At 41.4% G+C, this 24289-nt stretch overlaps 1 protein-coding gene across 1 annotated transcript in view; it reads left to right on the forward strand.

Moving 5' to 3' along the window:
* TMEM132C (transmembrane protein 132C) overlaps positions 1 to 24289 on the forward strand; it is a 310090-nt gene that overhangs the window by 261669 nt on the left and 24132 nt on the right. Inside the window, exon 5 of the mRNA XM_032791202.2 lies at positions 10556 to 10699. Within this exon, the coding sequence (XP_032647093.1) occupies positions 10556 to 10699 (144 nt within the window). The remainder of the gene's footprint in view (positions 1 to 10555; positions 10700 to 24289) is intronic.

The raw sequence follows: 24289 nt of genomic DNA on the forward strand, positions 1-24289 counted from the left end.
ACCAATTTTTGTAATTAAAGTCACACGAAAAAATATTTGAAGCCCTGATCCTGCAATGAGCAATCCTGGAGCACACGGCTATACCTGCACAGAAGTCAGTGGGCCTCCACACGAAACTTATTGCAGGATCTAGCCCTTAGGAGTGATATTACCTGTAACATATTCTTTGCCACATGCTGAGACCTCTGCAATTGTAATTATGTAGCGAACTGTAACCAAGTCAAAACCAATTAAAGATGTACATGAAGGATTTTATTTAGTTATTTCTATTCCATTGTTAGACAGGGAGACGTCGAATTTCGATGCATCATATAATTGAATTTTAGCAATACTGTCTTGATATCATACATCAAAGGAATCATTTGTTGTGTTCCCTTTCTGCAGATTCAGATGTTAATAGGATGGCTTCACTTCAAAGAAGCCATGAGCTAGACATCAAGGATTTTAAAGATAGCTGTAGGCATCTGTATCTCGTAGTGTAGCACACTTTTCCCTTCTGCTGACTGTACAGTTCAGTTTGTCAGGGCTGCAGAATCCTACTGATTGTTGTGTATTTTTAAAAACACTCAAGGGAGGGAAAGCAAATGATCTGTCACTAATGAGGGGTCACTAATTAAGATTTGCCTCTGCTAGAAGACTGTAAACTGAGAAATGATAATTGATTCTGGGAGAACTGTAGATTCAGAACACTGACTTTGCTTTCCCAAAAGGTTCTCAGCTCTTGGTTGAGAGTTACATTGTTCACAAAAACTAAATAATGCACTGATTTCAAACCAATTGAAAAGAGAGTTAAAAGGTGTAAAAGTTTGATGATACACTCAGAGCTTTGCAGAAATCAGTGGGTTGATTCGAGGGAAACTACTTCTAACTGGATAATGGCTTTATCAGGGAGTGTGATTGGAGCAGGGGAAAGTGTCAGGACTCTTGGGTTCTCTTTTCAGCAGGGCCGTTCACTGACTTGCAATGTGGCCTTGTGCAGTCTGTATCCCAGTTCACTCACCTACAAAGTGTCTATAATTATAATATCTTTATCTGCAATGTGTCATAGGTGCCTGAGAGTTAAATTTGGAAAGAAAAGGCCCAGCGCTTTCGTTAATTGCGTGAGTACCCCAGTTAGCTGAAGACTCTGGAAACAGCTAGTTCACACTGGGCATGCTCAGAGGATTAAGTACCAGATCCAGCAGAGAACTTGAGGGTTCTACTCACATGTGTAAAGTTATATAAATATGTATGTTCTGTGTTGGTCGAGGCCCTAACACAGCAACTCCAGTGCTAACATTACATTGTTTCATTTGCATAGTCCCGCCTACACTCTAGCTTAATATCTGTCCTTCCACGGTATTGCCAGCCCCAGGTGTTCAAAAACCGTGAGTCAAGTACACCCAAAATCACACCCAAAATCACAAAACTGGCGCGTGTGTGTGTGTGTGTGTGTGTGTGTGTGTGTGTGTGTGTGTGTGTGTGTGTGTGTGTGTGTGTGTGTGTGTGTGTGTGTGAGAATGCCAGTGGATATTTTTATTTGCCTTCTGTTTTTTGAACTTTGGGATTTGTATTTTCAAGCCTTTCTCCTGAGGGCTAGACACTTAGCTTTCCTTAACAACAAAACAAAACCAAAAAAAAAGGTTCTTGCATAACTATATGACTCCAGGGGTTGGAGTTTTAAGAAAAATCATAAGACTCTTGATAAAATTGCAAGAATTGGCAACACTGAACATAAGAACGGCCACACAGGGTAAGACCAAAGGCCCATCCAGCCCAGTATCTGTCTACTGACAGTGGCCAATGCCAGGTGCCCCAGAGGGAGTGAACCTAACAGGTAATGTTCAAGTAATCTCTCTCCTGCCATCCATCTCCACCCTCTGACAAACAGAGGCTAGAGACACCATTCCTTACCCGTCCTGGCTAATAGCCATTAATGGACTTAACCTCCATGAATTTATCTCGTTCTCTTTAAAACTCTTTTATAGTCCCAGCCTTCACAACCTCCTCAGGTAAGGAGTTCCACAGGTTGACTGCACTATGTGAAGAAGAACTTCCTTTTATTTTTTTTAAACCTGCTACCTATTAATTTCATTTGATGGTCCCTAGTTCTTATATTATGGGAACAAGTAAATAACTTTTCCTTATTCACTTTCTCCACACCGCTCATGATTTTATATACCTCTATCATATCCCCCCTTAGTCTCCTCTTTTCCAAGCTGAATGTTTCCTGCTTATTTTATTTACTGCGGGTATCTTATAAAAATTCGCTGTCTTTATTTCACACCCTTCTTCCATTCTCATTCTTCCTAAAGACTCACTGAAACCCACAAACACTTAACCCACAGTGATCAAGCTGTCCAAGCCAACATAATGCACGTTGGGGACTGAACAACGTTAACACTCTCCTCTAGGTCTTCCTATGGGTATTGTCTTATCTCTGTTTGTCTTAAGAACTGTAAACTCTTCAGGGCAGGTACTGGCCTTAATTTTTGTGTCATGTACGGTACTGACCACTTAGCAAAGATTTAGAACGTGCTTCACTGGGTGGTTGTGTGTCTTCATGGATTAATGTCCATAAGAAATGTTGATATCCTTTGCTGAAAAGGCGCTGCAGTGATATCTTTTCCATACTGCTGTTCCAGTTAGAAAAGTGATTGTAAATATGGCATGTTTTCAAAACAGATCAGTTTTCTAGGTTCACTCTGAATATCCTCTCTGACCATACTGCCTAGAATAAGATTTTAATTACTCTTTCCTCCTCTGGGCATTACAGATCTAGTGTAGCTATGGGAGAGTGAGCTGGATTCTATTCTAGATCCACGTGTGGTGTTGGACGCTATTCAACAAGGAGGCTACTTTTCTTGAATTCCCCACCTGTTTTTCAGTCATACTACGAGATATGAAGGAAAAGCCCAAATGGGTATAAACTGACAGGCAGAGTAGAGCGGGCCTGTTATCTGTTCAATATGTAATGCCGTAATCAAGTGAGACAAAACAATGGGCCAAAATTCAACCAACAAGCATCACACGTGCTTACCCCTGGGCTGAACTTGCACCAGTGTGCTCATCAGAAATGATACAAACTCCTTTCCTTAGAAACTTTTCCGCTGTCATCTTTAAGTGTGAGCTAAGAATTCAAATCTTGAATATCAGCTCCTCACCCTCTCATATACACAAGGTCTGTGAATGTAGAGTGTCAAAGAATCCAGTTGGCTGAAAGCTAGATGTATAATTTATTTTTAATCCCGGGATTATGTAGATGAAGAGAATCTGCCGCCTAACAGTGTCAGTTTGTTAATCCGTTGTAATCTCAGTAGCATTAATAACACAAATCTGCAAGCGTCGTGTCAAGCAGGCTCACGAATCAGCATAACAATTGTCTGCAGCGCAGTGACGTACTCTGCATCATTTTAACTACAATGCCGTGGAAATTTGTGATGCATAATTTAGTACTCAGAACAATATTTATGGTATTTGAAACTAGCACATGTGCAGCTGACCATTTTTATGTCTCCCCTATCTCCATCTTCCTCCCTTGTAGCTACAGTATATTGCCAGAGTAGTGTTGCTAATCAGGGCATCATGTGTAAGGAATAGTGGAAACACAGCACTGGCCTAGATTTTCTCTACATTTCCAACATCTCCACCCATTCAAGTGCTTCTCAGCAGTGCATAGTTGCTTGTTTCTTTCTTTCTTTCACCATAGTTGAAATATTTTCCTGGTTCCAAGGTCATTATACTTGAAGACCCTTCTCCCACAAAGTCTTGCAAGGAACTTTCCCTCTAAATGAAAACACCACTAGTGCATCTGTGTACCCTCCCCAAGCATGCAACACACAGTTTTCAAATTAAAGACTTTGTGCAGGGAGAAGCCTTAATTGCTAAGCTATGATTAACATCATGCTATGTAGTTCCACTTATGGAATTTTCAGACCGTAAACAGGACCATTCTCATGACCTTAGGCTCCAGTGGATTTCTCTTGATAACACCATCTAATCGGATTTAAAGTTTAATTAAACAGCTGTCACTTTGCTTCCTCATTCTGCAGCGATTTAATGTTGAATTAGTTCCTAACTTAGTCAAGCTTGAATGCTTGCCTTCTTACAGTTGAGAGGTTGGATGAACATAGGGATTGCTCTTCAGCTAAATCCAAGCAACTAAGGGCCATATTCTCTACTCTGGTCTTTGCACAGAGGTCCCACAGGCATTAGTGGACTTTCTAGGATTGGAACAAAAGTGCCGGATTCCTGGAGAGTTTACTATATTGGTGCCTACCTTTGAGGAATAAGCAGCAGATCAAATGTGAGCACATGCAGACCTCACTACTCTGGCTATAACAAATCAGCTTCATGTTTTGTTTTTTTTTCCCTTTCTAAAAAAGCACATCTTTTTCCTGAATACCAGCTCTGCTGAATTTCCCATGAGACTGAACACTAGGGCCAGGGGTGGGAGGGAAAATTCTGACCTAAGTTACCTCATATGCAGTTAGTTGAGAGTTACACTGGTGTAATTTAGATCAGGATCTGCCCAAAGGTCTCTGCTAGTCTGTATTCTGTCGGTAGCATTGGCTTGGAATCTAAAAACCACACACGTTATTGAGAAACAGAGAATTTGGACTTGCCATACTATCAGTAATATTTACATCCAATCCTTTATTCCAGCCCTACTGCACTCCGCTTCCTGCATACTCCAGTGTAAATGTTGGGGCCTGATTCAGATCTCACACTGTTTTAATACCATTGTGATGCCAACAAAGTAACTCATGTTTACTCCTATGCAAGTGAGTTTTGAATCGGGGCCCAGATCCTCAGAGGTATTTGGGCATGAGGTCAGGGTGCATGTGCCTAGCATGTAAATTCCTGCCTCTTCATTATTTGCACACACAGAGGAATTTCAGAGGGGCTCATTGACTTCCAAGGGAATTGTGTCTATGCAAAGAAGGCAGGAGGGTGAGTATACCTTCCTTCCAGTTGTTCTTGTGTGGTATAATGTACCATTTCCAGCCTTTGGGCTTATTAATTGCATCATCTTTCAGCTAAACAAAGGAAACAAACGAATCTTGAGTTTTCTCTCTGCCCTAACGTGATTGGTTGCACTTGAGTCACAACTAATTAAGTGCTTGTCTAAAAGAGCTAAGACAGCTGTCTAGGTCCCCTATCTGCTTCATCTGTCTCTATAGGGGGGCAATACAATGGATGTTGCATAAGTCCTAGAGATTCCATAACATTCTTCTATGTAACTATCAGTAGATGGGCTTTTTTTTTCCTATTTCCTTGCATCACTATGACCTCTGGCCGTATGCTGAGGTCATGGATGTGACTTTAGGATTATATAGAAGGAGATACCATTCTATGCCTTTTCTGCCTCTCGGGGCAGAGTCAGATGGTTTGGTCCTTTTGTAAAGGTGTTGGGTATCCAGAGAGCAAAAAAACATCGGTAGTTTGACCTAGAATGTTGTATGTACATTTTTCAGGCTGAGAATGGGCAGATCTTTTGTGGGTAATAAAAAAAAAACTAGGTTGCAGCTGAAACGTAACAATTAATTTTTAAAATAATTTCTCCTGTGCCAGAGTAAATCAGCTGTTTTTATGTGCTTCTCCCAATAAGGACATTAATCTTACCAGAGAGAGACAGTGAGTGAGGTAATATATTTTACTGGACCAACCTCTGTTGGTGAAAGAAAAGTTGGTACCCACCTTGTCTTTCCGACATCCTGGGACTGACACAACTACAACATGGCATTAATCTTATCAAGGTAGTAGAGAAACAAACGTGAAAACATTCCTTACTATGTCTGTCTGTCTGAAATATGTATAAACGATAATTATGTTCCTGGTGTTAGCAGAGTTTTAAAGCCAGCTTCAGATCTGCAAAGCTAGCTAGAAGAACTAGCCACAACAACTCTGGTTAATTTCAGTGAGAACAGAACAGCTAGCTCCCCTACTTCACTTTGGAAATCACAACATGGGGTGTGTTGTTTTTTTAGGGAATCATAATAAAATTATAACAACCTTATTCCAGGCTGAATATTGGTGCCTGCTCAGGATTCATCCTATTTCTTTTCATTTCTTATTTTTTACTTTGCATTAGTTTGTCCATTTTTTTTTAAGTAAACAGGAAGCAACTCCAAACACAGTTCATAAATGGTTTTGGTCCTTTCACAACTCAAAATAGATTTGATTTAAAAAGGAAAACTTTAATGGCTGCTTGCACAGAAAGTAGACTAGTTCTTGGGGGATTTTAAAACTTAAAGAAAGGGGAAAGGTCCAAGATATTGTTGTTGTTCAAATTATTGTTGTTGTTCAAATTATCTACATCTTATATTGGTTCTCAGTCTTTCATAAGGTTTCTTAGTAACCTGTGTGTATCCACAGCACAGCATGCAAGCTAAAAGCATATTGCTTTTATCAAAAGTTTTCTATCTCTATTTAAAGTGTAAGTAGGTAGCCTTATTACGGCAGATATCGAACGTAGTGAGAGTCGTTGTTTCTAATGTCACCCAACGTGATCTCAAAGGTCCAACTTCTGCTCCACCATTAACTTGTACTGATGACTGATGAATAATTCAGGCTGCTGCAATAACAAGACGCAATCTGGTAGAGTTTGGAAACTCAATTTCCAGGCTTTGATGGATTTTGAATCAGACCCTGAGAGCTCTTTAAACACATTGTTAAATTAGACCATTATAAAACACTTTTCTCTGCTGAGTGGCCAATCTTTTTATTTCAGCCATGTTTGTCTCTCTCTCTCTCTGAGGTTTTGTTCAGCTTTTTGAGGTACCTTTGTATCCACATCTTCTTTGTCTTTTTCTTTACTGTTTGCTGCCTGACAGCCTGTGCCTGGATGTGTGGATTGTGGGCCCGCTTCTGTTACACTACCAGGCCTTTCATTGAATAGAGGGACCATAAAGGGGATGGAAACATCCCCCTGGGAATACTCTCTGTGCAGGGATCTTCTCTCCTGGCATCCTGGCTCTGCACCAGCCCTACTCCTGTCCCCCAGCACAGGAGGCGTGTAGTGAGGAAGAGCAGGAGGTGGGAAAAAGGTGGGGAGGAGGCCTGGCCAGAATGCGCAGTGCTACCACTATTCTCTGCTTCCCAGGGCCCGTCGTGAACTGTGGGAAGCAGAACATAAGTTAGTGCTGTGACTGATACTGAAGCAAGCCCTTAGCTGCCTCAGAATACAGGGCGTACAAAGGTGTCTTCAAGCCACTTTTGCCCCTTCTTCTTCACTCCAGCGCCAAGCACATGGTCAAAAGAAGTGAGAATCATGCCCTGTCTTTATTTAAGCCTACAATTGTGTGCACAACAACCCCTGCATAGCATATTGCACTTGGAGGCTGAAGGATGGGAGTGACGGCAGCTTTTAATTTGCTTAAGCAGTATGTGGTAATTTATTCACATATACTTAAACAGCTCCTGTACTGTACGGCAGTGATGAGTCGTGACTGATTTAATTGGAGATGAAGTGTGAAGGGATTCCATCCTTGTTTTGATGGACCAGATGCCATGGTACCATAGCTCCTGATTCCCTACTAATATCAAGGATCTCTAATCAGACTAATGGTATTAGCTGTTAGTGAATCTGTCTAATACATTTCTATTTCCTTTGTGCACATCATGCACTGAGTGTTCCTGAAGCTGATGCTGGCCTGTGGGGGAAAAAAAAGCTTAAAACTTCAATGAGGCTTTATCATGACAAATTGCGTCTTTGATTTTTTATATTTTTTCTTGCAGATGCAGCCTCTGAAGTAATTAATCAAACTAAATGCATTCAAATGTGTTCGGTTTCCCTTAATGAAACCATTAGCGGAGGGCAGGAGAGAGAGGTATCATAATTGCTCATAATGTGCCGGTAGTCAAATTTTGCACCTCTTCTGTCCAGAAAGGTATGGGGAATTTCAGCAGGTTTTATAACCTTTGTCATGGTATCTCTACATCAGTCCCACTTATGCATCATATCCCTCTATAATGATCCACTGGAAAGAGATAAACAGAAATGATGGATTGTTAAACAACTGGCCCATCAACTCTGTGCTATATAACAGAGAAAATAGGACCATCATTTGTATTGGCTCTCTAGGCATTTGCCTTCTAAAGGCACAGATCATTTTCTTTTGTCCAGTAAAGTAAAAGCATCTGATTTGCGGGTGGGTGACCCAGAAGAGGCTTGGTCAGGGCTTAAATGTTCAAAGAATATTTCCTGGGGCTCGAGGCATCAGCCCTGCAGGTTTAAAAATATTTACTGGAGCCCTGCTCCAGTTTGCTCCAGCTGAATTTAAGCCATGGGCTTGGGTCTGGTCAAAGTAGGAGACCAGATCTGAGGGATGTAATGGTATCATCTGTTATGGGAAATCCATTGTTTTGGTCCAGGTTCAGAGTTTAGCTGCAGTGTGAAGCAAGCCCCTGATCTTGGTAAAGCTGATGCTGTTCTATCACACTTTGAGCATTTTCATCATCCTGTTGTGATACCAGTTTAGATGAGCAGCTGGCTTTCTCCTCCTTGTGATACAGCGATAGGGTCCCAGTGCTTGGAGATCTTAGATTTGTCATCCAACATCAGATCAATAGCTTGTGGTCATATGCACTGAACACCATTGATATCCTCACCTCCAACTTTCTATTTCTTCTTGTTTTTCTACTGATTACCTTCTACTGCATGCTTGAACAGGACTGCATTTAGCCCTGGAGTAAGCTCTAATGATTCCCGTTCAAATCATTGTGAGTTACACCTATAGTTGCACTCAGTTATATGCAGTACCAGGCTGATGTTACACGTGCTTCGTCTCATATGTTCACACCTTTTCTTGTTTTGTTCGTTTGTTCTAATGGCCTGGTGTTTGGTAGGCTACCACTGGATGAAAACATTGATAAATCCCAAGCCACAGAGTATGTTTAATGCCTGAAACTGTGCTTCTGTTTATGAGAGGTCTCTTATTCTGAGTCTGTCTCTTTAAACTAGATTTCTCCATCAGTAATTCACTCTAGTAGTCAAGACAAACTTGATCAGAATAAAATCATTTCAAAGCAGACCGGCGATAGCCTGAAAAGATGCTCTGTCACTTCCACAAGCGCTCTCACTCCTCCTTCACCCTCAAGTCCTTAGGTCACACAGTTTAACATTCTCAGGCACAAAAAATAAGTAAAGGCGTTAAGAGACTGAGGCAAAAGACTCATTTCCAAGGACATATGATGCTAGCAATATCAAAAGAGACAGCAAAAGGTGTAGTGCATTTGGGTTTTGAAGTGGCTGGCTGGGTTATTCTATGCACATGGAGTTGGAATCCCACAGAAGGAAAGGTGATTTTTTTAAAATTATTATTGCTTATTAAACTATTAGAGAATTTTTTGAGGATTTCACTTCTTTTGTTTGTGAATGTGCTTAAATGTCTGGCTGTCCAAAAGTGCCAATATATGGAACACGCTATGGGGCAAGATGTTCAAAAGTTAGAGTCTTACGGCCGTGCGTTTAACAGAAGTGGCCTGATTTTCAAAAGTGTCAAGTACCTATCAGAATCAGTGGATTATGGTGGGTGCTCTCTCCCTGTTAAATCAGGCTTCAGAAATCTAGGTGCCTAAGTAGGGATTGAGGGTATGTCTACACTACGAAACTAGGTCGAATTTATAGCAGTCAATTTTTTTTAGAAATCTATTTTATGCAGTCGATTGAGTGTGTCCCCACTTAAGACCATTAAGTTGGCAGAGTGCGTCCACAGGACCGAGGCTAGCGTCGATTTTTTGAGCATTGCACTGTGGTAGCTATCCCACAGTTCCCGCAGTCTCTGCCGCCCATTGGAATTCTGGGTTTAAAAGACTGCATAAAGACTTGAAATTCTACCTAGAAGTCAGACTTGGGATGGAATCACTTGAAAAGTGAAACCACTGTTAGCTGTGTTGAAGGTGGATTAAAAGGTTTTTACCCTTTCAGATCTGATTTCAGGCTTTCAGGTTTCCTTCTTATTTTCCCCACGGTTCACTAATGCCTGCTGGATTCCTTACATTGTTTTACAGCTTAGTAGTGTCATCGTCCATATCAAAAGAAACAAAATCCTCCTGAAAAGTTCAGCTTCAGATACTAGACCCTATCTCTGCAAATGGCCTGTATCCAAATACCACCATTCTGAACCGTGGCTCCGACCCATCTCAGTAAACAGCCCTATTGGTAAATAGTGGGTCTCATGTCTAGCAGTAAGCATTTGGACCCTTAATTAGCGTGCCTGTAATATGGGTAGAAAGCAGAAGCTGCCCTGGAAGCAGCGCCTTTCTGGGGTGAATTAAACTGCAAAGATTTTGTTTTATATATTAGAGTGTACAGTTAAGGTGAGTGGGCTGTCAATGTGCATGCAAGAGTTTGTCCCGTGCAGACAATATACGTTTGGATTTACTACATTTGAATAGGTTGGTTTTTAGTTGGAGAGAATGAGCTCAGATCCCCAACTGGTGATAACTGGCTTGTCTCCGTGGACTTACATCAGCTGAAATGTGGGCTCTGGGTTCTTAGGAATCTCTCTAACCTCCCTGTGGTTTCATCCCAGAAATGCTCTAACAGTTCTGTGCTTGGTTTTGTGTGCAGGACACAGAAATTCTGAACACCGCGATTCTCACGGGGAAGACGGTTGCAGTGCCTATCAAAGTGGTTTCCATTGAGGAGAACAGCGCCGTGACAGACATCTCTGAATCGGTGGAGTGCAAGTCCTCTGATGAGGATGTTGTCAAAGTAAGTTCCCCTCATGTGCTTGCTTCCCAGTACTTCTGCCTTTCTATACAGAAATGGGGAAGGGGAAGCAGAGCCCTGGACTGACCAATAAACCTGGCCCTGTGAGTTAGTTGTTCCCAGGCTTCAAATGAATAAGCAGGTGGTATGTAAAGGAACAGATGGGAACTACGTTCCTCTGTGAAGACATTGTTGACTTTTAGTGGAAGTTGAGCATCTAACTCTCATTTGTGCCTTTGAAATTCTCTCCCTTTTGGATCTACACTGCAAAAAAATGGCGAACGTCACCAAGTCTCAGAGCCTGGGTCAACCAGCTGAGCTCACAGGTCTCGCACTACTGGGCTAAAAATAGCAATGTAGATGTTCAGGCTTGGGCAGGAGCCCAGGGTCTGAAATTCTCTCCCCCAGCCTGAGCCCAAACATTGACGTGCTGCTGTTAGCCCCGTACACCGAGCCCTGCGAGGCAGTCAACTGGCGCAGACTCTGAGACGCGCTGTTGTGGATAGCAATAGATACAATAGTGACATCGTGGTAACAGACTCACATAATTGTGTTGGTATGTGAACCCCTTTGTTGGTATGTGAATTCCTGGGTGGGTATGTTAGCTCCTTTACCCTTGTACAGAGAGAAAACACAAGGCCTGTGCACCATTTTTACGTTCCATGTAAGCCCTCAAAATAGGGCTTAAGTAGTGCATGGTCCTTGTGCAGGGGTGAATTTATCCTTAGCGCATAAATTATAAACTCCTTGGATTAGGGATTGTCATGTATTATATGATTGTCTGGCACCAAGCACCAGAAGCCCAACCTTTAAGCACTACTGCAATGTAAATGTTGTATAATATGGCATTGACCCCATTAGGCCTACGATATGCATCTAGCAAGGCAGCACCTGTGCAGCCACAGGGATTTGCAACAGATTTATTCAGATCATTGGTGTCTTCTTAAAGCAGAAGAACCCCTGTGTACTTGCAGCATCCTACACTCAAAAGCTCACAATGATGCACTGTGGTGGGATTCATGTAGAAGTCTTTATTACAGCCGCATAAACACTGCCCCCAATTAATTTATTGTGATTACCTTCATTAGAATAAGTATGAAACAAGTTAATTCTTTAATGAATAATCATTGAAACAATTTGCCATCTTCAAACCAAGGGGACAAAGAAAAGAAACCAGGTGGGCTCAGAAACTTAGTCACTCTTTGAAATAATGGACAGAGGACAGCAGCAGGAGGCCTCCAAGCCAGTGCACAGGGCCTTTGTGCAGATGTTCTTGTGCCCCCAGTGGATCCCTGGGATCTGTATAGTTAAGGGATCCAGTGGGTTTGGGGGAAGAAGGCTGTTGCCTGTAGAAGAAACAGAATCACACAGAGGTTCATCCTCACTAGATGATGTCCATATTTGCAATGACAGTAGAGTGACGGCCAAAAATATATTAAAAGCCCAGAGTAATTATTTGATGGGTTGAAGAAAATATCTGATTAAAAATTGAAAGAAAAAACAAACCCTCCTACCAAAAGAGAGCCCCCTTCAGGCTATTTAATATCAGTGTTTCTTGAGCAATTGCAATTCTCAAAGCATTTGATGATCTGAAAAGGACAATGTTGTCTTGAAGTGTTATGTCCTATTAGCATTTCAAGCTCTACTCTTAGGCCTGGTTGGCATCTAAAACTTGGGTCACCCGAGCTATGTCACGCAGGGCTGTGAAAAATTCACATCCCTGAGCAACGTAAATTAGGTGACCTAGGTTGATGGACCTAGCTACCACTTCTCAAGGGTGAGGGTTTACTACAATGGCAGAAAAACCTGTTATGTCTCTATAGTTAAGTGTCTATGCCACCGCAGTAGCATTTGTAGTGTAGACATACCCACAGGCCTTTTCCCAAAGACTTTTGTCTCTACAGCAAGCATTTTCCAGGAGGAGGCCTTTTGCATTAGTTCTGTTTTTTAGGTGGGTTCTAAAAGCCCATCTTTCTAACTGCTCTGAGGTTAAAGTGAAATAAAAAACTGGAAACTAGCACTCAGATGTTCGTTGGAGTTGAATGGAGGAATTTTTGAGATGTAATTTCTTCCTCTGATAAAATGTTCTGAAATGATTCAGATTAATAGAGAAGCTGTTGTTACTTTCAGAAAAATGTGCAGTGCACTTGAGGGGATGCATCTATCACATGCAAATATTAACTGCTATAAATAACAGGACGATAGGGCTGGACAGGACCTCCTGGGTCATTGAGTCCAGTCCCCTGCTATCACGGACAACCCTCTTATATAATCCCATTCATAAATTTATCAAGCTCCATTTTACAACTAGTTAGGTTGTTTTTTCCCACTACTCTTACTGAAAGGCTGTTCCAGAATGTCACTCCTCTCTGATGGTTAGAATCCTTCTTCTACTTTTCACCCTAAGTTTATTCACGGCCAATTTATTCTTGTGCCAACCTTGTCTCTTAGTTCAAATAACTCTTCTCTCTGATATGTTTATACAGAGCAACTATATCCCTTCTCAGCCTTTATTTTGCTAGACTCTTTTAACCTACTCTCATAAGATAGGCCTTCCATTCCCCTGATTATTCTAGAGCTCTTCTCTGCACCTTATTCAAGTGTGAATTCATATTTCTTGAACACAGGTGACCAGAATTATACAGGATATTCCATTTGATATCTCACTGGTGCCTTGAATAATGACATTAATGCTTCCGTCTCTCTACTGGAAATATCTCGCCTGATACATCCTAGGATCACATTTGCCTTTTCCATGGTAGCACCACATTGGTGACTTATAGTTATTCTCCAATAGACCTGGCTGAATTGGTCATTCTCCTCTTCTGTCATTTCCAACTGACGAGCCCCCAGTTTATAGCAGAAATTCGTGTTATTAGTCCCTAAATGCATGACCTTGCCCTTCATACAGCCCATTTCTGTTACTCCCATCTTCAAGGTCCTGCATAATTTTCTATTTCCCTATGCCTGGAGGATACTTCCCAACTCTGTGTCATCAGCAAATTCCATTAGCGCACAACCGTTTTGTGCAAGGTAGGTTGGTTCCAAGACCAGTTCTTGAGGAACTCTACCACAGGTTGAACCTCTCTAGTCCGTTACCCTCAGGACCTGACCAGTGCCGAACCAGAGAATTTGCCAAACCACAGGAGGTCAATATTGTAGTGAGCGGGTCTCTTTATTTTTATCTCGCCGAGGTAAATAAACTGAATGACACTTGCAACGCTGCCTATCCAAGGCTTACCGGCTCTCTTCTTAACAAAGTGTTAGTGTTGTTACACAATTTTACTGTATTGGCCACGAAAATGAGTAGATAAAGCACAAAAAACATAAAATCATGCCGGACCATGGATGTTGCTGGACCAGAGAGTGCCAGACTAGAGTAATCTCCCTTAAGCTTAATAGTTCTCCTTTTAGCTTAACACATTCTCATCCCCTCCATTTTACAGTTCCTGTACTAATCCCCATCATCTCTATCTTTAATAATAAAGCTAGTTTAAAAAAAAGTTGCAGTGAAAAATGCTAAAGAAAAAATTTTCATCTAAAATTTTTCTTTTAAAACACTCCAGCTTTCATTGGAAATTCTGAAGAATTGCATTCTACTTTATATGAAGCTTTTTGCTTTGATTCAGTTTTCAAAAACCAACCCAAAATGAAAAATGCAGTTGAAAACTGAACAAAAATATTTTGAAATTTCCCATCCATTCTCTACCAAATAAATCAGTGTCATTTTCCTGTGAAAAATTTCATTTTGGATTTTTTCATCAAGCACAGTCTTAGAACTGAAAACTTTGGCTCTAATAAATAAGACTCCCGTGGTTACTGGGAAAGGAAAGTGGTATCTTCAATAAGGGTGGTGTGTGTGTGTGTGTGCAGAGTTCATACTGAAGGAAATTTCTTGGTTTTTCTGAGGAGCTCTGTATTGTTTTAAATTCTATCCTATTCCGGGGGGCAGGGTGGTGGTGAGGGAAGGGAGCAATCCAAATAAAGGTCAAGCCGATGGGTGTTGAATGGCTACTCCCCTATGCTGATTCTGTTTGCTCCAACCCCTCCCACCCTCTCCCTTCTTTAGCCTTTCCAGCTCATCACCCTAACATAACCCCAAGGAAAGGAGTTAAATAACAAAGATAAAATAAAATACAGTTATAGAACTAACATGACTTTTGCAGCCATCACATTGTTTTCTCCGCTTGTATGTTCTTTCCCATTCCTCTACCCTTTGTCCGACGAGATGGTAAGCTCTTCGGGGCAGGGCCCGTCACTTGCTCGGTTTGTACAATAGCTGGCACAAGGTGAACACATTCCCTTGGCCCCATTGGCACTATTATAAAAAACATGATCAATAAAAAAAAATATGCAAGTCTATAGTGGAGCCTGTGCAGCGAACTGGAACTATTTGACTATAAAAAAAAAATGCAGGGGCAGTAGGAGATTGACAAGAGCAATATGAAACTCAGAGATTTCACCCTGTTGGAGTTAATACAAAACATTTTTCACGTGGTTTCAGCCTGTATGGAATTTGCATTAAGCTTTGCATTCAAACAGCTTAACAATGGAAGCTGCAGGTGATCAGCACTTCTCAGGATTTGGCCCTGGTAATTAGTCACCAGGTAATTAAATAGCTCGTCCTACGATTCAAGCAAAGAGCAAGTAGGTGATATTTCTTCCCTGTGATTTGAAGTGCCATCAGAGAAAAGCCCATTTGCATTCATTTTACAGTGCCCCAGGTTTGACTGCAGTGACATGATTCCAGGTAACAGGGCATAGTGGTGATCTAAAAATAGAATGCGTTTGCAAGTAGCATGTAATGCTTTCCCCAGCTATGAGACTTGTCTCTGGGTAGTTGAGTGTCCTGCCTTGATCTGCTGCCTTTCTGTTTTTTTACCCCTTCAGTTTCAGCTTCTGCCAGCATTACAGCTCCTTTGCTCCCAAATGTACAGTTGATTTCATGAGTTATAAAAGTGCTCGAGTGCTCCAGACCTTCACACAATGGTCCTGATCTTTTAAAGGTGGACAAGAAATTTATTATGGCACTTAAATAAATCAGCCAAGTTCTACTTTGATCTATGTATCTGAAACCATTAATAATGATTCCAGCTTCCCAATCCCAGGCATTTTTTAATCTCATGGAAACCCAGGAAGAATTTAGCTGCTCTTGTGAATCCTTCCATACAGCTCATTTAGGAGCAAATATGAGCTGGCTTCAGAGGGGTCTGCTCACAGCTTGAACAAGGGCAGGTCCACACCAAGAAGAGCTGAGTTTGGGGAGCTTGTAACCCTTTGTGTCAGTCCCGAACTAAAGAGGCTCAAGCTGAGGATATTTCTCCAATCTGAGTTCATCTGCCCTTGTATTCTAGTTGTACAGCAACGGCTCCGTTTATTCCAGAAGCTAGTTTAAGCATCTGGTTTGGGGTTTTGTCATTCTTTGACTAGCTTTCTTAGCATTGCTAAATGAGCTAAGAGGTGGTATGATCATACCAGTGCACTCTAATGCTATTGTTATCTATAACTGTTATGGCTGTAGGGCCCAAAGGCCCCATTCAGGATCAGTGTTTCATAGTACTACACATGATCCCTGTCCTGAAGCACTTACAATCCGATTTCTTTTTATTTACATTTACGCCTTGGAGAAGGTTTCAAACCAAAACCATGGATCCAAATGTAATGAATATGGATTCACACATACAGAACCAATGGTCATCACTGTGTATTGAACTGGAGCCTTCAAAATCAAAAGCACAAGATCCTAAATTAAGGGAAAACTTTAGTGGCTGTTAGTAAATAGCAGGCTCTTAGTCATACTGAGACCAACCACGAGAGGGAGACCTAATCACATGGACAAGGCTACTGTATTACACAGTTATCTAGGAACTTTTAGAACTGAATCTGGGTTCAAAATCCAAATTTCCCAGCAGTCCCTGTTATAATGGTCTGAAATAACCCCCAAGATCAAAACATCTCTCAACTTTTGGGACTTGAAAATCTGGCTCAGAATTTTGGTGGTTCAGGCCCAGCCTTATTGCTGCCTGTTTTGCTAATAGTAAAAATATTAATAACACTGTTGGTGTTAAAGATTTCAAGCTGATAGTCGTGAGATTTATTGGCACTCACCAAGATCACAGTATTTGCCTAAAGACGCATATAATTTTCTCAGAATATTGCTGATTTCAGTGGAACTACGCACAAAAGTAAAGTGACTCAGCATGCATAAGCGTAGGAAAGGACCTTCTGCAGATTTTTGCTAATTGTAATGGAAAGACAGCTATACAAAATCAAACCCATTCTGATAAAAGAGACATGATCCCTTTGCTCAGATGCCTGCTACTCATTTGTGTATCCGTTCAGATTAAAGCAGCCTGGATGCTACATACTGTGTAACCCAGCAGAATCTCAAACAGTAAGACAGGGAGCAGTTTTCCTAAGCAGCTGAGTGAGTAATTGTGCACCATGGGGTTTTTGTTAGGGAAAGCTTACTTTTAAAATTTTGTGGCTTGAGACATCGCCATACTCAGCCCCTGGGGGGAAAACCATCAGCAGTAGTGCATTTTGTGGAAGATATTTGGTTATTCATTTCTTTAATACATCCACCCTGGAATGATGAACTGTTTGAAAGCCTTCAGTTGCATTCTTTGGCTAACTACCAGCATGGTTGTTCCACAGTATTTTCAAAGGTCAGATACATTTTAAATCTTTTCCTTTTATTTTATCCCATTAATTTTATAGAAGGGGATCCCAGAGACAGATGCATATATTTGGGAATATGTTCCCCTGTTAGCCTCATCCATAGGCATTTTGAGAGAGAGCTGCACAGTGCTCCTTCATGCTGACATATTATATTCTAGTTCCTCAACTGAGTGGCTAAACTGCAGGAAATAGGAGACCACTGGGCCTTGAGATCTTATCCTGGAGTCAATGACAGGGCCTCATCCTGAAGGAGCTCATATTGAGTCCTGAATGTCTCCACATGAGCCTTGTCAGGCAGCCAGATACCGCGGTGATGCTGCAATAAATGTATAGATGGTCCATCACCTCATTGTCCAGCTGCTAAGCAGATAGTTACCTACTCGGTACTGAATCTGTGGTTGTACCTACAGACCATACAGTCACCTCTTAAACCCTATACCTGAAGCATGGGGTTTAGACCCCAGCACCTTTTGTTCCCCAGCATCTTCTTTTCCAAAACCAGCCCTCTATTACTTGTGCTAAGGGAGAAGATCTCTTACTTTATTACCTCGTTATGGGCTACCTCGGAGAGGGTCAGTGAAGTCACACATGCTGGAGCAGGGCTGATATTCCATCCCTTAGAGGAAAGTGGTGATGTGTTAAACGCACTAGCCAGTACAGTATTGTGCCGTGTGGAGAGAGAAATGGGTGTCAGCGTATGACTCTCCTTGGTGGGCACATTACAATGCTATAGAAGTACTCAGGCTAGCCAGATCATCAGGAAAAGGCCGCAGTAGCTAGCATACACCCAACTGCCCCAGGGTTGATGTAGGGCCTGCTCCTGCTCCCAGCAAAGTCAGTGGGAGTTCTGCTATTAACTTAAATTAGAACAGAATCAAACTCCTCTAAGAGCCAGTTTTCTGGCCTTGAACATAACTTGGGACACTATTCATCTCAATTCAGTGGGACTTTGTTGGCATGACAAGCTAGGCAAATGATGCCAAAATGTATAAGAAAAAAAAAAAAAAGACTGACCCCTCAGGTACTGGTCAGGAGTAGGAAAAGTACGTTCAGGACATAGCTACGTGCTGTGTTCAGGGTTTGAGCTCTTTGTCCACTTGTCAGCAGCATCCAGAGGCAGGTTGCTGTGAAGCATGATGCCATCTCTGTTATCTCAAGAGTTTCAAAAAGTCCAGTTCCTTTAGAAGACTTGGCACATCTTGGACGCCCAGCAGTTTCCTCTCAGGCCTTTAACCTGCTGCTCAGGGAAGGAAAAGAATCCAAACTGGCATTGCATCTCGGCATAGAGACACAGGCTTTGTACAAGACTCTACTGCAAAGTCTTCAAGCCTGGGAGGATTTAAAGCTGCACATTATATTTTTAGTGCAGGAGATGGGAGAAAATAAAAACAACTGACTGGCGGGAAAGAAGCAGGTTATTCTGGCTGAAAATAGCTGGTCAGGAAGAACACGAAGTTCCAATAAAAACCTCTTACAGTGAATATAATGTGATTGATTTATGAATCATCATTTACTTAAGTCAAATAAAATTCTGTCTGGAGTTGGTTAGCTGGATGTAGTTGCTTTAGAGCTGAACTGCAGGCAGATGATTAGTGAATGGATGAAATGTGTAGTCTTTCTAACTCAAGACTATAAAACTAGGGGAACTTTGCCAGCGAATGGGGTTTCCGCACAGCTGGTGTGGTGCTGGGCGGACCGGATTTTGAACAATTGCTTCAATGCAGTGTTAGTTAATGTCACTTCAACTGGCGAGAGTGCTGCAAAGCTCAATGAAATTATGAGGAAATCAGTGCTTAACTTCTGGTGCTACCAGCTCTTTAAACTCTTCTGCCCTCCTGAGTTATGATTTGTTAGCTGCTACTAATCCACTGTTCAACAGGGATGGCCATATTTCCAACTGCTTCATCCCAAAGTACAGCATGGATTGTGGTGGTTCCTTGGGGTTTGTGGCGGGGGGGCTTTTTACAGGGAAAAGTTAGGGTTTCAGTTGAACTGCAGTAACATTCTTAATTCGTATTTATTATTTGCATTAGAGTAGCATTTGGATTCCTCAGCTGTGATCAGGGCCCATCGTGCTGACCACTGTACAGACACATAATAAGAGATGATCTCTGCTCCAGGGTGTTTACAGTCTAAATAGAGAAGACAAATAGAGTTAGTAGTAGTAGTTTCCCCATTTTACATATGGCACAGAGAAGTGAAATGACTTTCCCAAGTTCACAAAGGGACTCTGTGGCAGACTCAGGAACAGAACCCAAATTTCTCTGAGTCCCCAGTCAGTGCCTTGACCATGACACCATCCTTCTTCTCGGATATTTCTTCCTTCCTCTGCTAATAGGGTGTGTTTTTGTGATTCAGATGCAAATGAAAAACTCTAAAAACAGATAATAAATAACACAGCATGGGAATCCTTCTAATTTGCTGGTCTTAAGTCCCATTACTCTCATGCTTTTCTCTGAGCAAATCTGACATGCCATGTCGTATTTAGAACAGAACTGCAAATAAAAAATTCCTCTTGTACTTTTAAGTGTCTCATAATGTAATTGAATCAATATACATCAGTACAGCAGAGTGTCAGAAAACTAGGCTGTACTGCAGACTTTCTTCTGACGCAGATCCAAAAAAATGCCAACAGACTATGGAGCTTTTAGAGAAGAAATTATATTACTAGAGACACAGAGAGAAAGGGAACAGAAGAATTTGAGAAAGCAGGAACCTAATGTATAAATACAAGTCTCCAATCATCAGCCTCTGTTTAAATTGAAATTCACAATTGGTTTAATATGAGATCCTGGAAGTCAATAGTGAAAGGTGTAAGTACACCAGCAACCCATAATATGCAAAGATCTTCCGGACACCCAAAGAAACATTGGACCGTATCATTGCGGAGTTCTCTCCATGTCATCTTGTGGATTCATTCTGCTCACTAATTGTGTGTCGTTATAGAAGACCTGTACATCATAAATGAACAATTAAAGTGACATGGCAGTAACAACACTTACCACAACAGTAACAGTAACAACACCTACAGGAAATGCTCCAAAATCAACTTCAAAGCTGCAAAATCAAGACCTACACAGACCCCAACCTTTGTAGGAAGGGAAGGATAACACAGTTGTTAGGAGGCTCCACTACTTTCTCCAAACTTATATGTACTGTGCTATTGAGTCTCAACTGATGCTGCTGCAGTTAAGGATCCCTTATATTTACCCTCATTTCTCCTCCCTTTCCTGCCCAGTGGGGTTAAAATCATATGCTCTTTTTAAATTACACTATGAGGAAACCTGCCATACAAGCCATCAGTACGGTTGTGAATCTGTCATTGGTATGAGACTTGTGACTCAAGGGAAAGGTGTAAATCATTGAAGACTTACTTTTTGTAAAGTTACAAAGCAGCAAACAATGCAGCAGTTCCCATTCAAGTCAGCAGATGTGATTTGGACCAGTCTTAAGTTTAAAGAAAGGAACAGTCTCTGTGCTCACCTCGGTGACCCTGCACTGCCATGCAAGAAACTCGCATTCACTTGTGCGTATAGTCTGTCAGATCCCTAGCGAGCGGGACCAATCGCTTTGCATTTGCACCCTTTTCAGAAATAGTTTGACTCTAGAGTGCACAGCACAAGACAGATTTTTGGTTTGTTTGCTAATGTTGGCTTTGGAGGTTCATGTGGCTTAGAGAGTCTGCAGTTCGGCTTCAACATGCTGGTCACTTGGGAGCAAATACATGCCCTGCAGTCTCAGCTGGCCATCAGTGACCTCTCTGCTGTCTTCGGTCTGTCATAGTGAATGAGATACGGTGAGTTAAATGTTCCGCTGCTGCACTGCAGATCTGCCAGCAATCTTTGTAATGAGATTAGGGAACGTACAGCCCTTTCCATAAGAAACAGTCTGAGAGTTTGAGAGGTTTTAAACTTTTGAGAGGTTTATAGGTAGTTTGGTTTATTCTGATGATAGCGTGAAATATGCAGAACCTTCCAAACTAAAGGGTTCTAAATTGCTTCATGAATGATGACCCTGATCTCCCAAGATTCTCCGCACCATCAGTTCTAAAGGCCCAATCCTGAAGTCATTTGTGCTGGTCATTGGGAATGTTTCCCAAGGATCGATCCCGAGGAAGGAAGCCATTTTGCATGTACAGCATGGCAGTTATGTGCAGGCACACTGCAATGTTCCAGCATAGACTCCTTTGCCCATTTAGAACTACAGACGGAAACTGTAAGAAGGGCAGAATGTTGGCTTAAATAAGTCATTAAAATATAATCATTGCCCAATTCTCTAATTATCCTTTCTAGGTTAGGAATAGTTACTGTCTCTAACTATTCTGAGTCTGTTTTATAGGTGGGTGCTAGTTAAAGGCAAACATTCTCAGTCTCGCTCTTGTTTGTAGAATGATCAAATAGAACTTTTTCAACAGCTAGGATCCTGTGGATGTTAAATCTCGGTTATTGCCTTTACTTCTTTAGTGCCTTCTGTATGGGAGGAGCTTGTGACCTCATTTTTAGAGTCAGTGAACACCCATAACTCCAACTGAAGTCAGTGGGCCACACTGCCAATTATCAACTCTTTTGGTTGTTGATTCATTTTTAAGGACCCCTTGAATGCAGCATTAAAAGGCTCTGAATGTATTCTGGGGATTATGGAACAGCTCAAAGCTGAAGCTTTAGCTCTTCTCAGACGCACTGTTTTTAGCATGAAAGCATATTTTTCAAATGAACCTTATTTAAGTCTCCACTGACCAGTATCCATTCTCAGTATTGAACCTTACCTTTGTTCCAGATGCAACACTGGCCTCGAAATAAACTGATCTGTTCTTCAGCAGACATCTCCCTTTTTCCAAGAGTCAGATATCTACTCCTCAGAATCATAGGCCCAATCTTGGAATTCCTACTTGGGGGTGGGGTCTCGTGGATCAACTATTAGGACATAAGGTAGATTTGGTGCAGAAACACCCTTATGTGAAAATCCCTAAGACTTTCATAGGGATGAAGCCTATAGAGTCATATACAAATTACTCTCAAAACCTATAGAATGTAGTAGAGAATTCTTTCTTTCCAACAGATGATTTTAAAAAATAATAATCCTATAATATTCTGTGGAAGGATATCAAACTTTATTAAATTCTAAAGGTTAGTTCAAAAAGTCTATAGAAGGGTTACCATTGTCTGTTAAATTCTATAGGGAAGTGCTTTTCAACTTTTTTTCATTTGTGGACGCCTAAAATTTTTCGGATGGAGATGTGGACCTTTTTGGAAATATTAGACATAGTCTGTGGATACCCCAGGGTCTGCCGACCACAGATTGAAAACCACTGTTCTATGGTAATGATAACCTTTCACAGATACCTTACACATTAGTCTGCAGACCCCAGGTTGAAAACCACTACTATAGGACTTTTCCATAAGGGTTGGAGTCTTCCACATTTGATACTGCAGTTCCATATTTCCAGGAGTGACTTCAGTCAGATCACTTAACCTCCTTGAATTTCCCCTTCTGAAAATAAGGGTAATGATACTTTGGTAAAAGCTATCAGATCTATAAATGAAAAGTGCTACATACACCTCTACCTCAATATAATGCGACCTGATATAACACGAATTCGGATATAATGCGGTAAAGCAGCGCTCCGGGGAGGTGAGGCTGCGCGCTTGGCGGATCATAGCAAGTTCGATATAATGCGGTTTCACCTGTAACATGGTAAGGTTTTTTGGCTCCCAAGGACAGCATTATATAAGGGTAGTGGTGTAATTGCTAAATGTTGCTATCTTTTATTCTTTATACTACAAGTGTTTTCAATGATATCTAAATTTTAAAAAAAATATAAAAACATTTCTTTTCATTACAATATTTTTACAAAATCTTTTTAACATTTAAATTGTTCTGACAGTAACAGGCAAATGCCTCTTTTAAATGCCAAAACATAAGATCTGAGATCTCTAAAATGATGCATATGGTAGGACTCCTGTATCTGTGTGCTTCACTTTTTAGGATGGAGCCTAAAAATGGAGCAAACGTGTTTTGAGTCTTGCCCTCCATGGCACCACAGACATACTCAGGCAGTATTTAGTTGTTCCCCTTTTCTACACAGATCTTTAAGCTCATTTTGCCTCCTTTCATCTTACAATGGGCCAAGGCAATCATTTTTCATCCTGACAGGGAGTTTCCAAAGAGCAGACTGATGAATGTAAAAATATAAACTTGACTGATTAGATGCAGTGATTCCAGGCTTTCCATTGACTGATGGGAGTTGAATTGGGTTCGTGAAAAATAATAAAGTGGCTCTGTCTGATAGGAGATCCCATTGAACATTTTAATCTCTGACAGCTGGACACTGCAGCTTTCTACCATGGAGGGTTGAGGTATGGGATCTGAGTTTGGTTTTCACACTGGCAGGGACTGTGGTCAGTGTGAATACAGCATCCTCAGAAGTGACCTCAGTGACTGACTCAGGAGCAGTTTTGATGGCATCTGAAGGAAGCTGTGTCCTGTCTTCCTGGGCCAAGAGAAGAATTGACTCCATGTGGAATTAAGGGTGGAAGAGATACCAAAGTAGTAAGTTCTGAGGGGCCTGGAAGACTGTAGGTCATTTAAAAATCTTAGAGTCTGGTTCTGCAACCCTTAGTTTGAGTGGCGCTTAGTCACATGCGTAGTCTTATTGGCTGTAATGAAGCTACTTGCATGAAGAGATACAACTCAAGTACTGCAGAACCCATCATCATAAATAAGGTGTATATTCATCTATTTCAAACCCTTTTGCCGAGTTTTATGGGTAATTAGTTTATACAGACTGCAGAGGAAACTGAAGCTTCATGAAGCCATAACGGAAACTTTTAGAGACGTTAATTGAAGAACTTCCCTTAAATACCCAAGCACCTTGCCAGGAGCCTGACAAGACAGCACAATCTGGTTTGGAAC

The sequence above is a fragment of the Chelonoidis abingdonii genome, chromosome 22 (genome assembly GCF_003597395.2).
Source record: "Chelonoidis abingdonii isolate Lonesome George chromosome 22, CheloAbing_2.0, whole genome shotgun sequence".
Classification (NCBI taxonomy): Eukaryota; Metazoa; Chordata; order Testudines; family Testudinidae; genus Chelonoidis; species Chelonoidis abingdonii.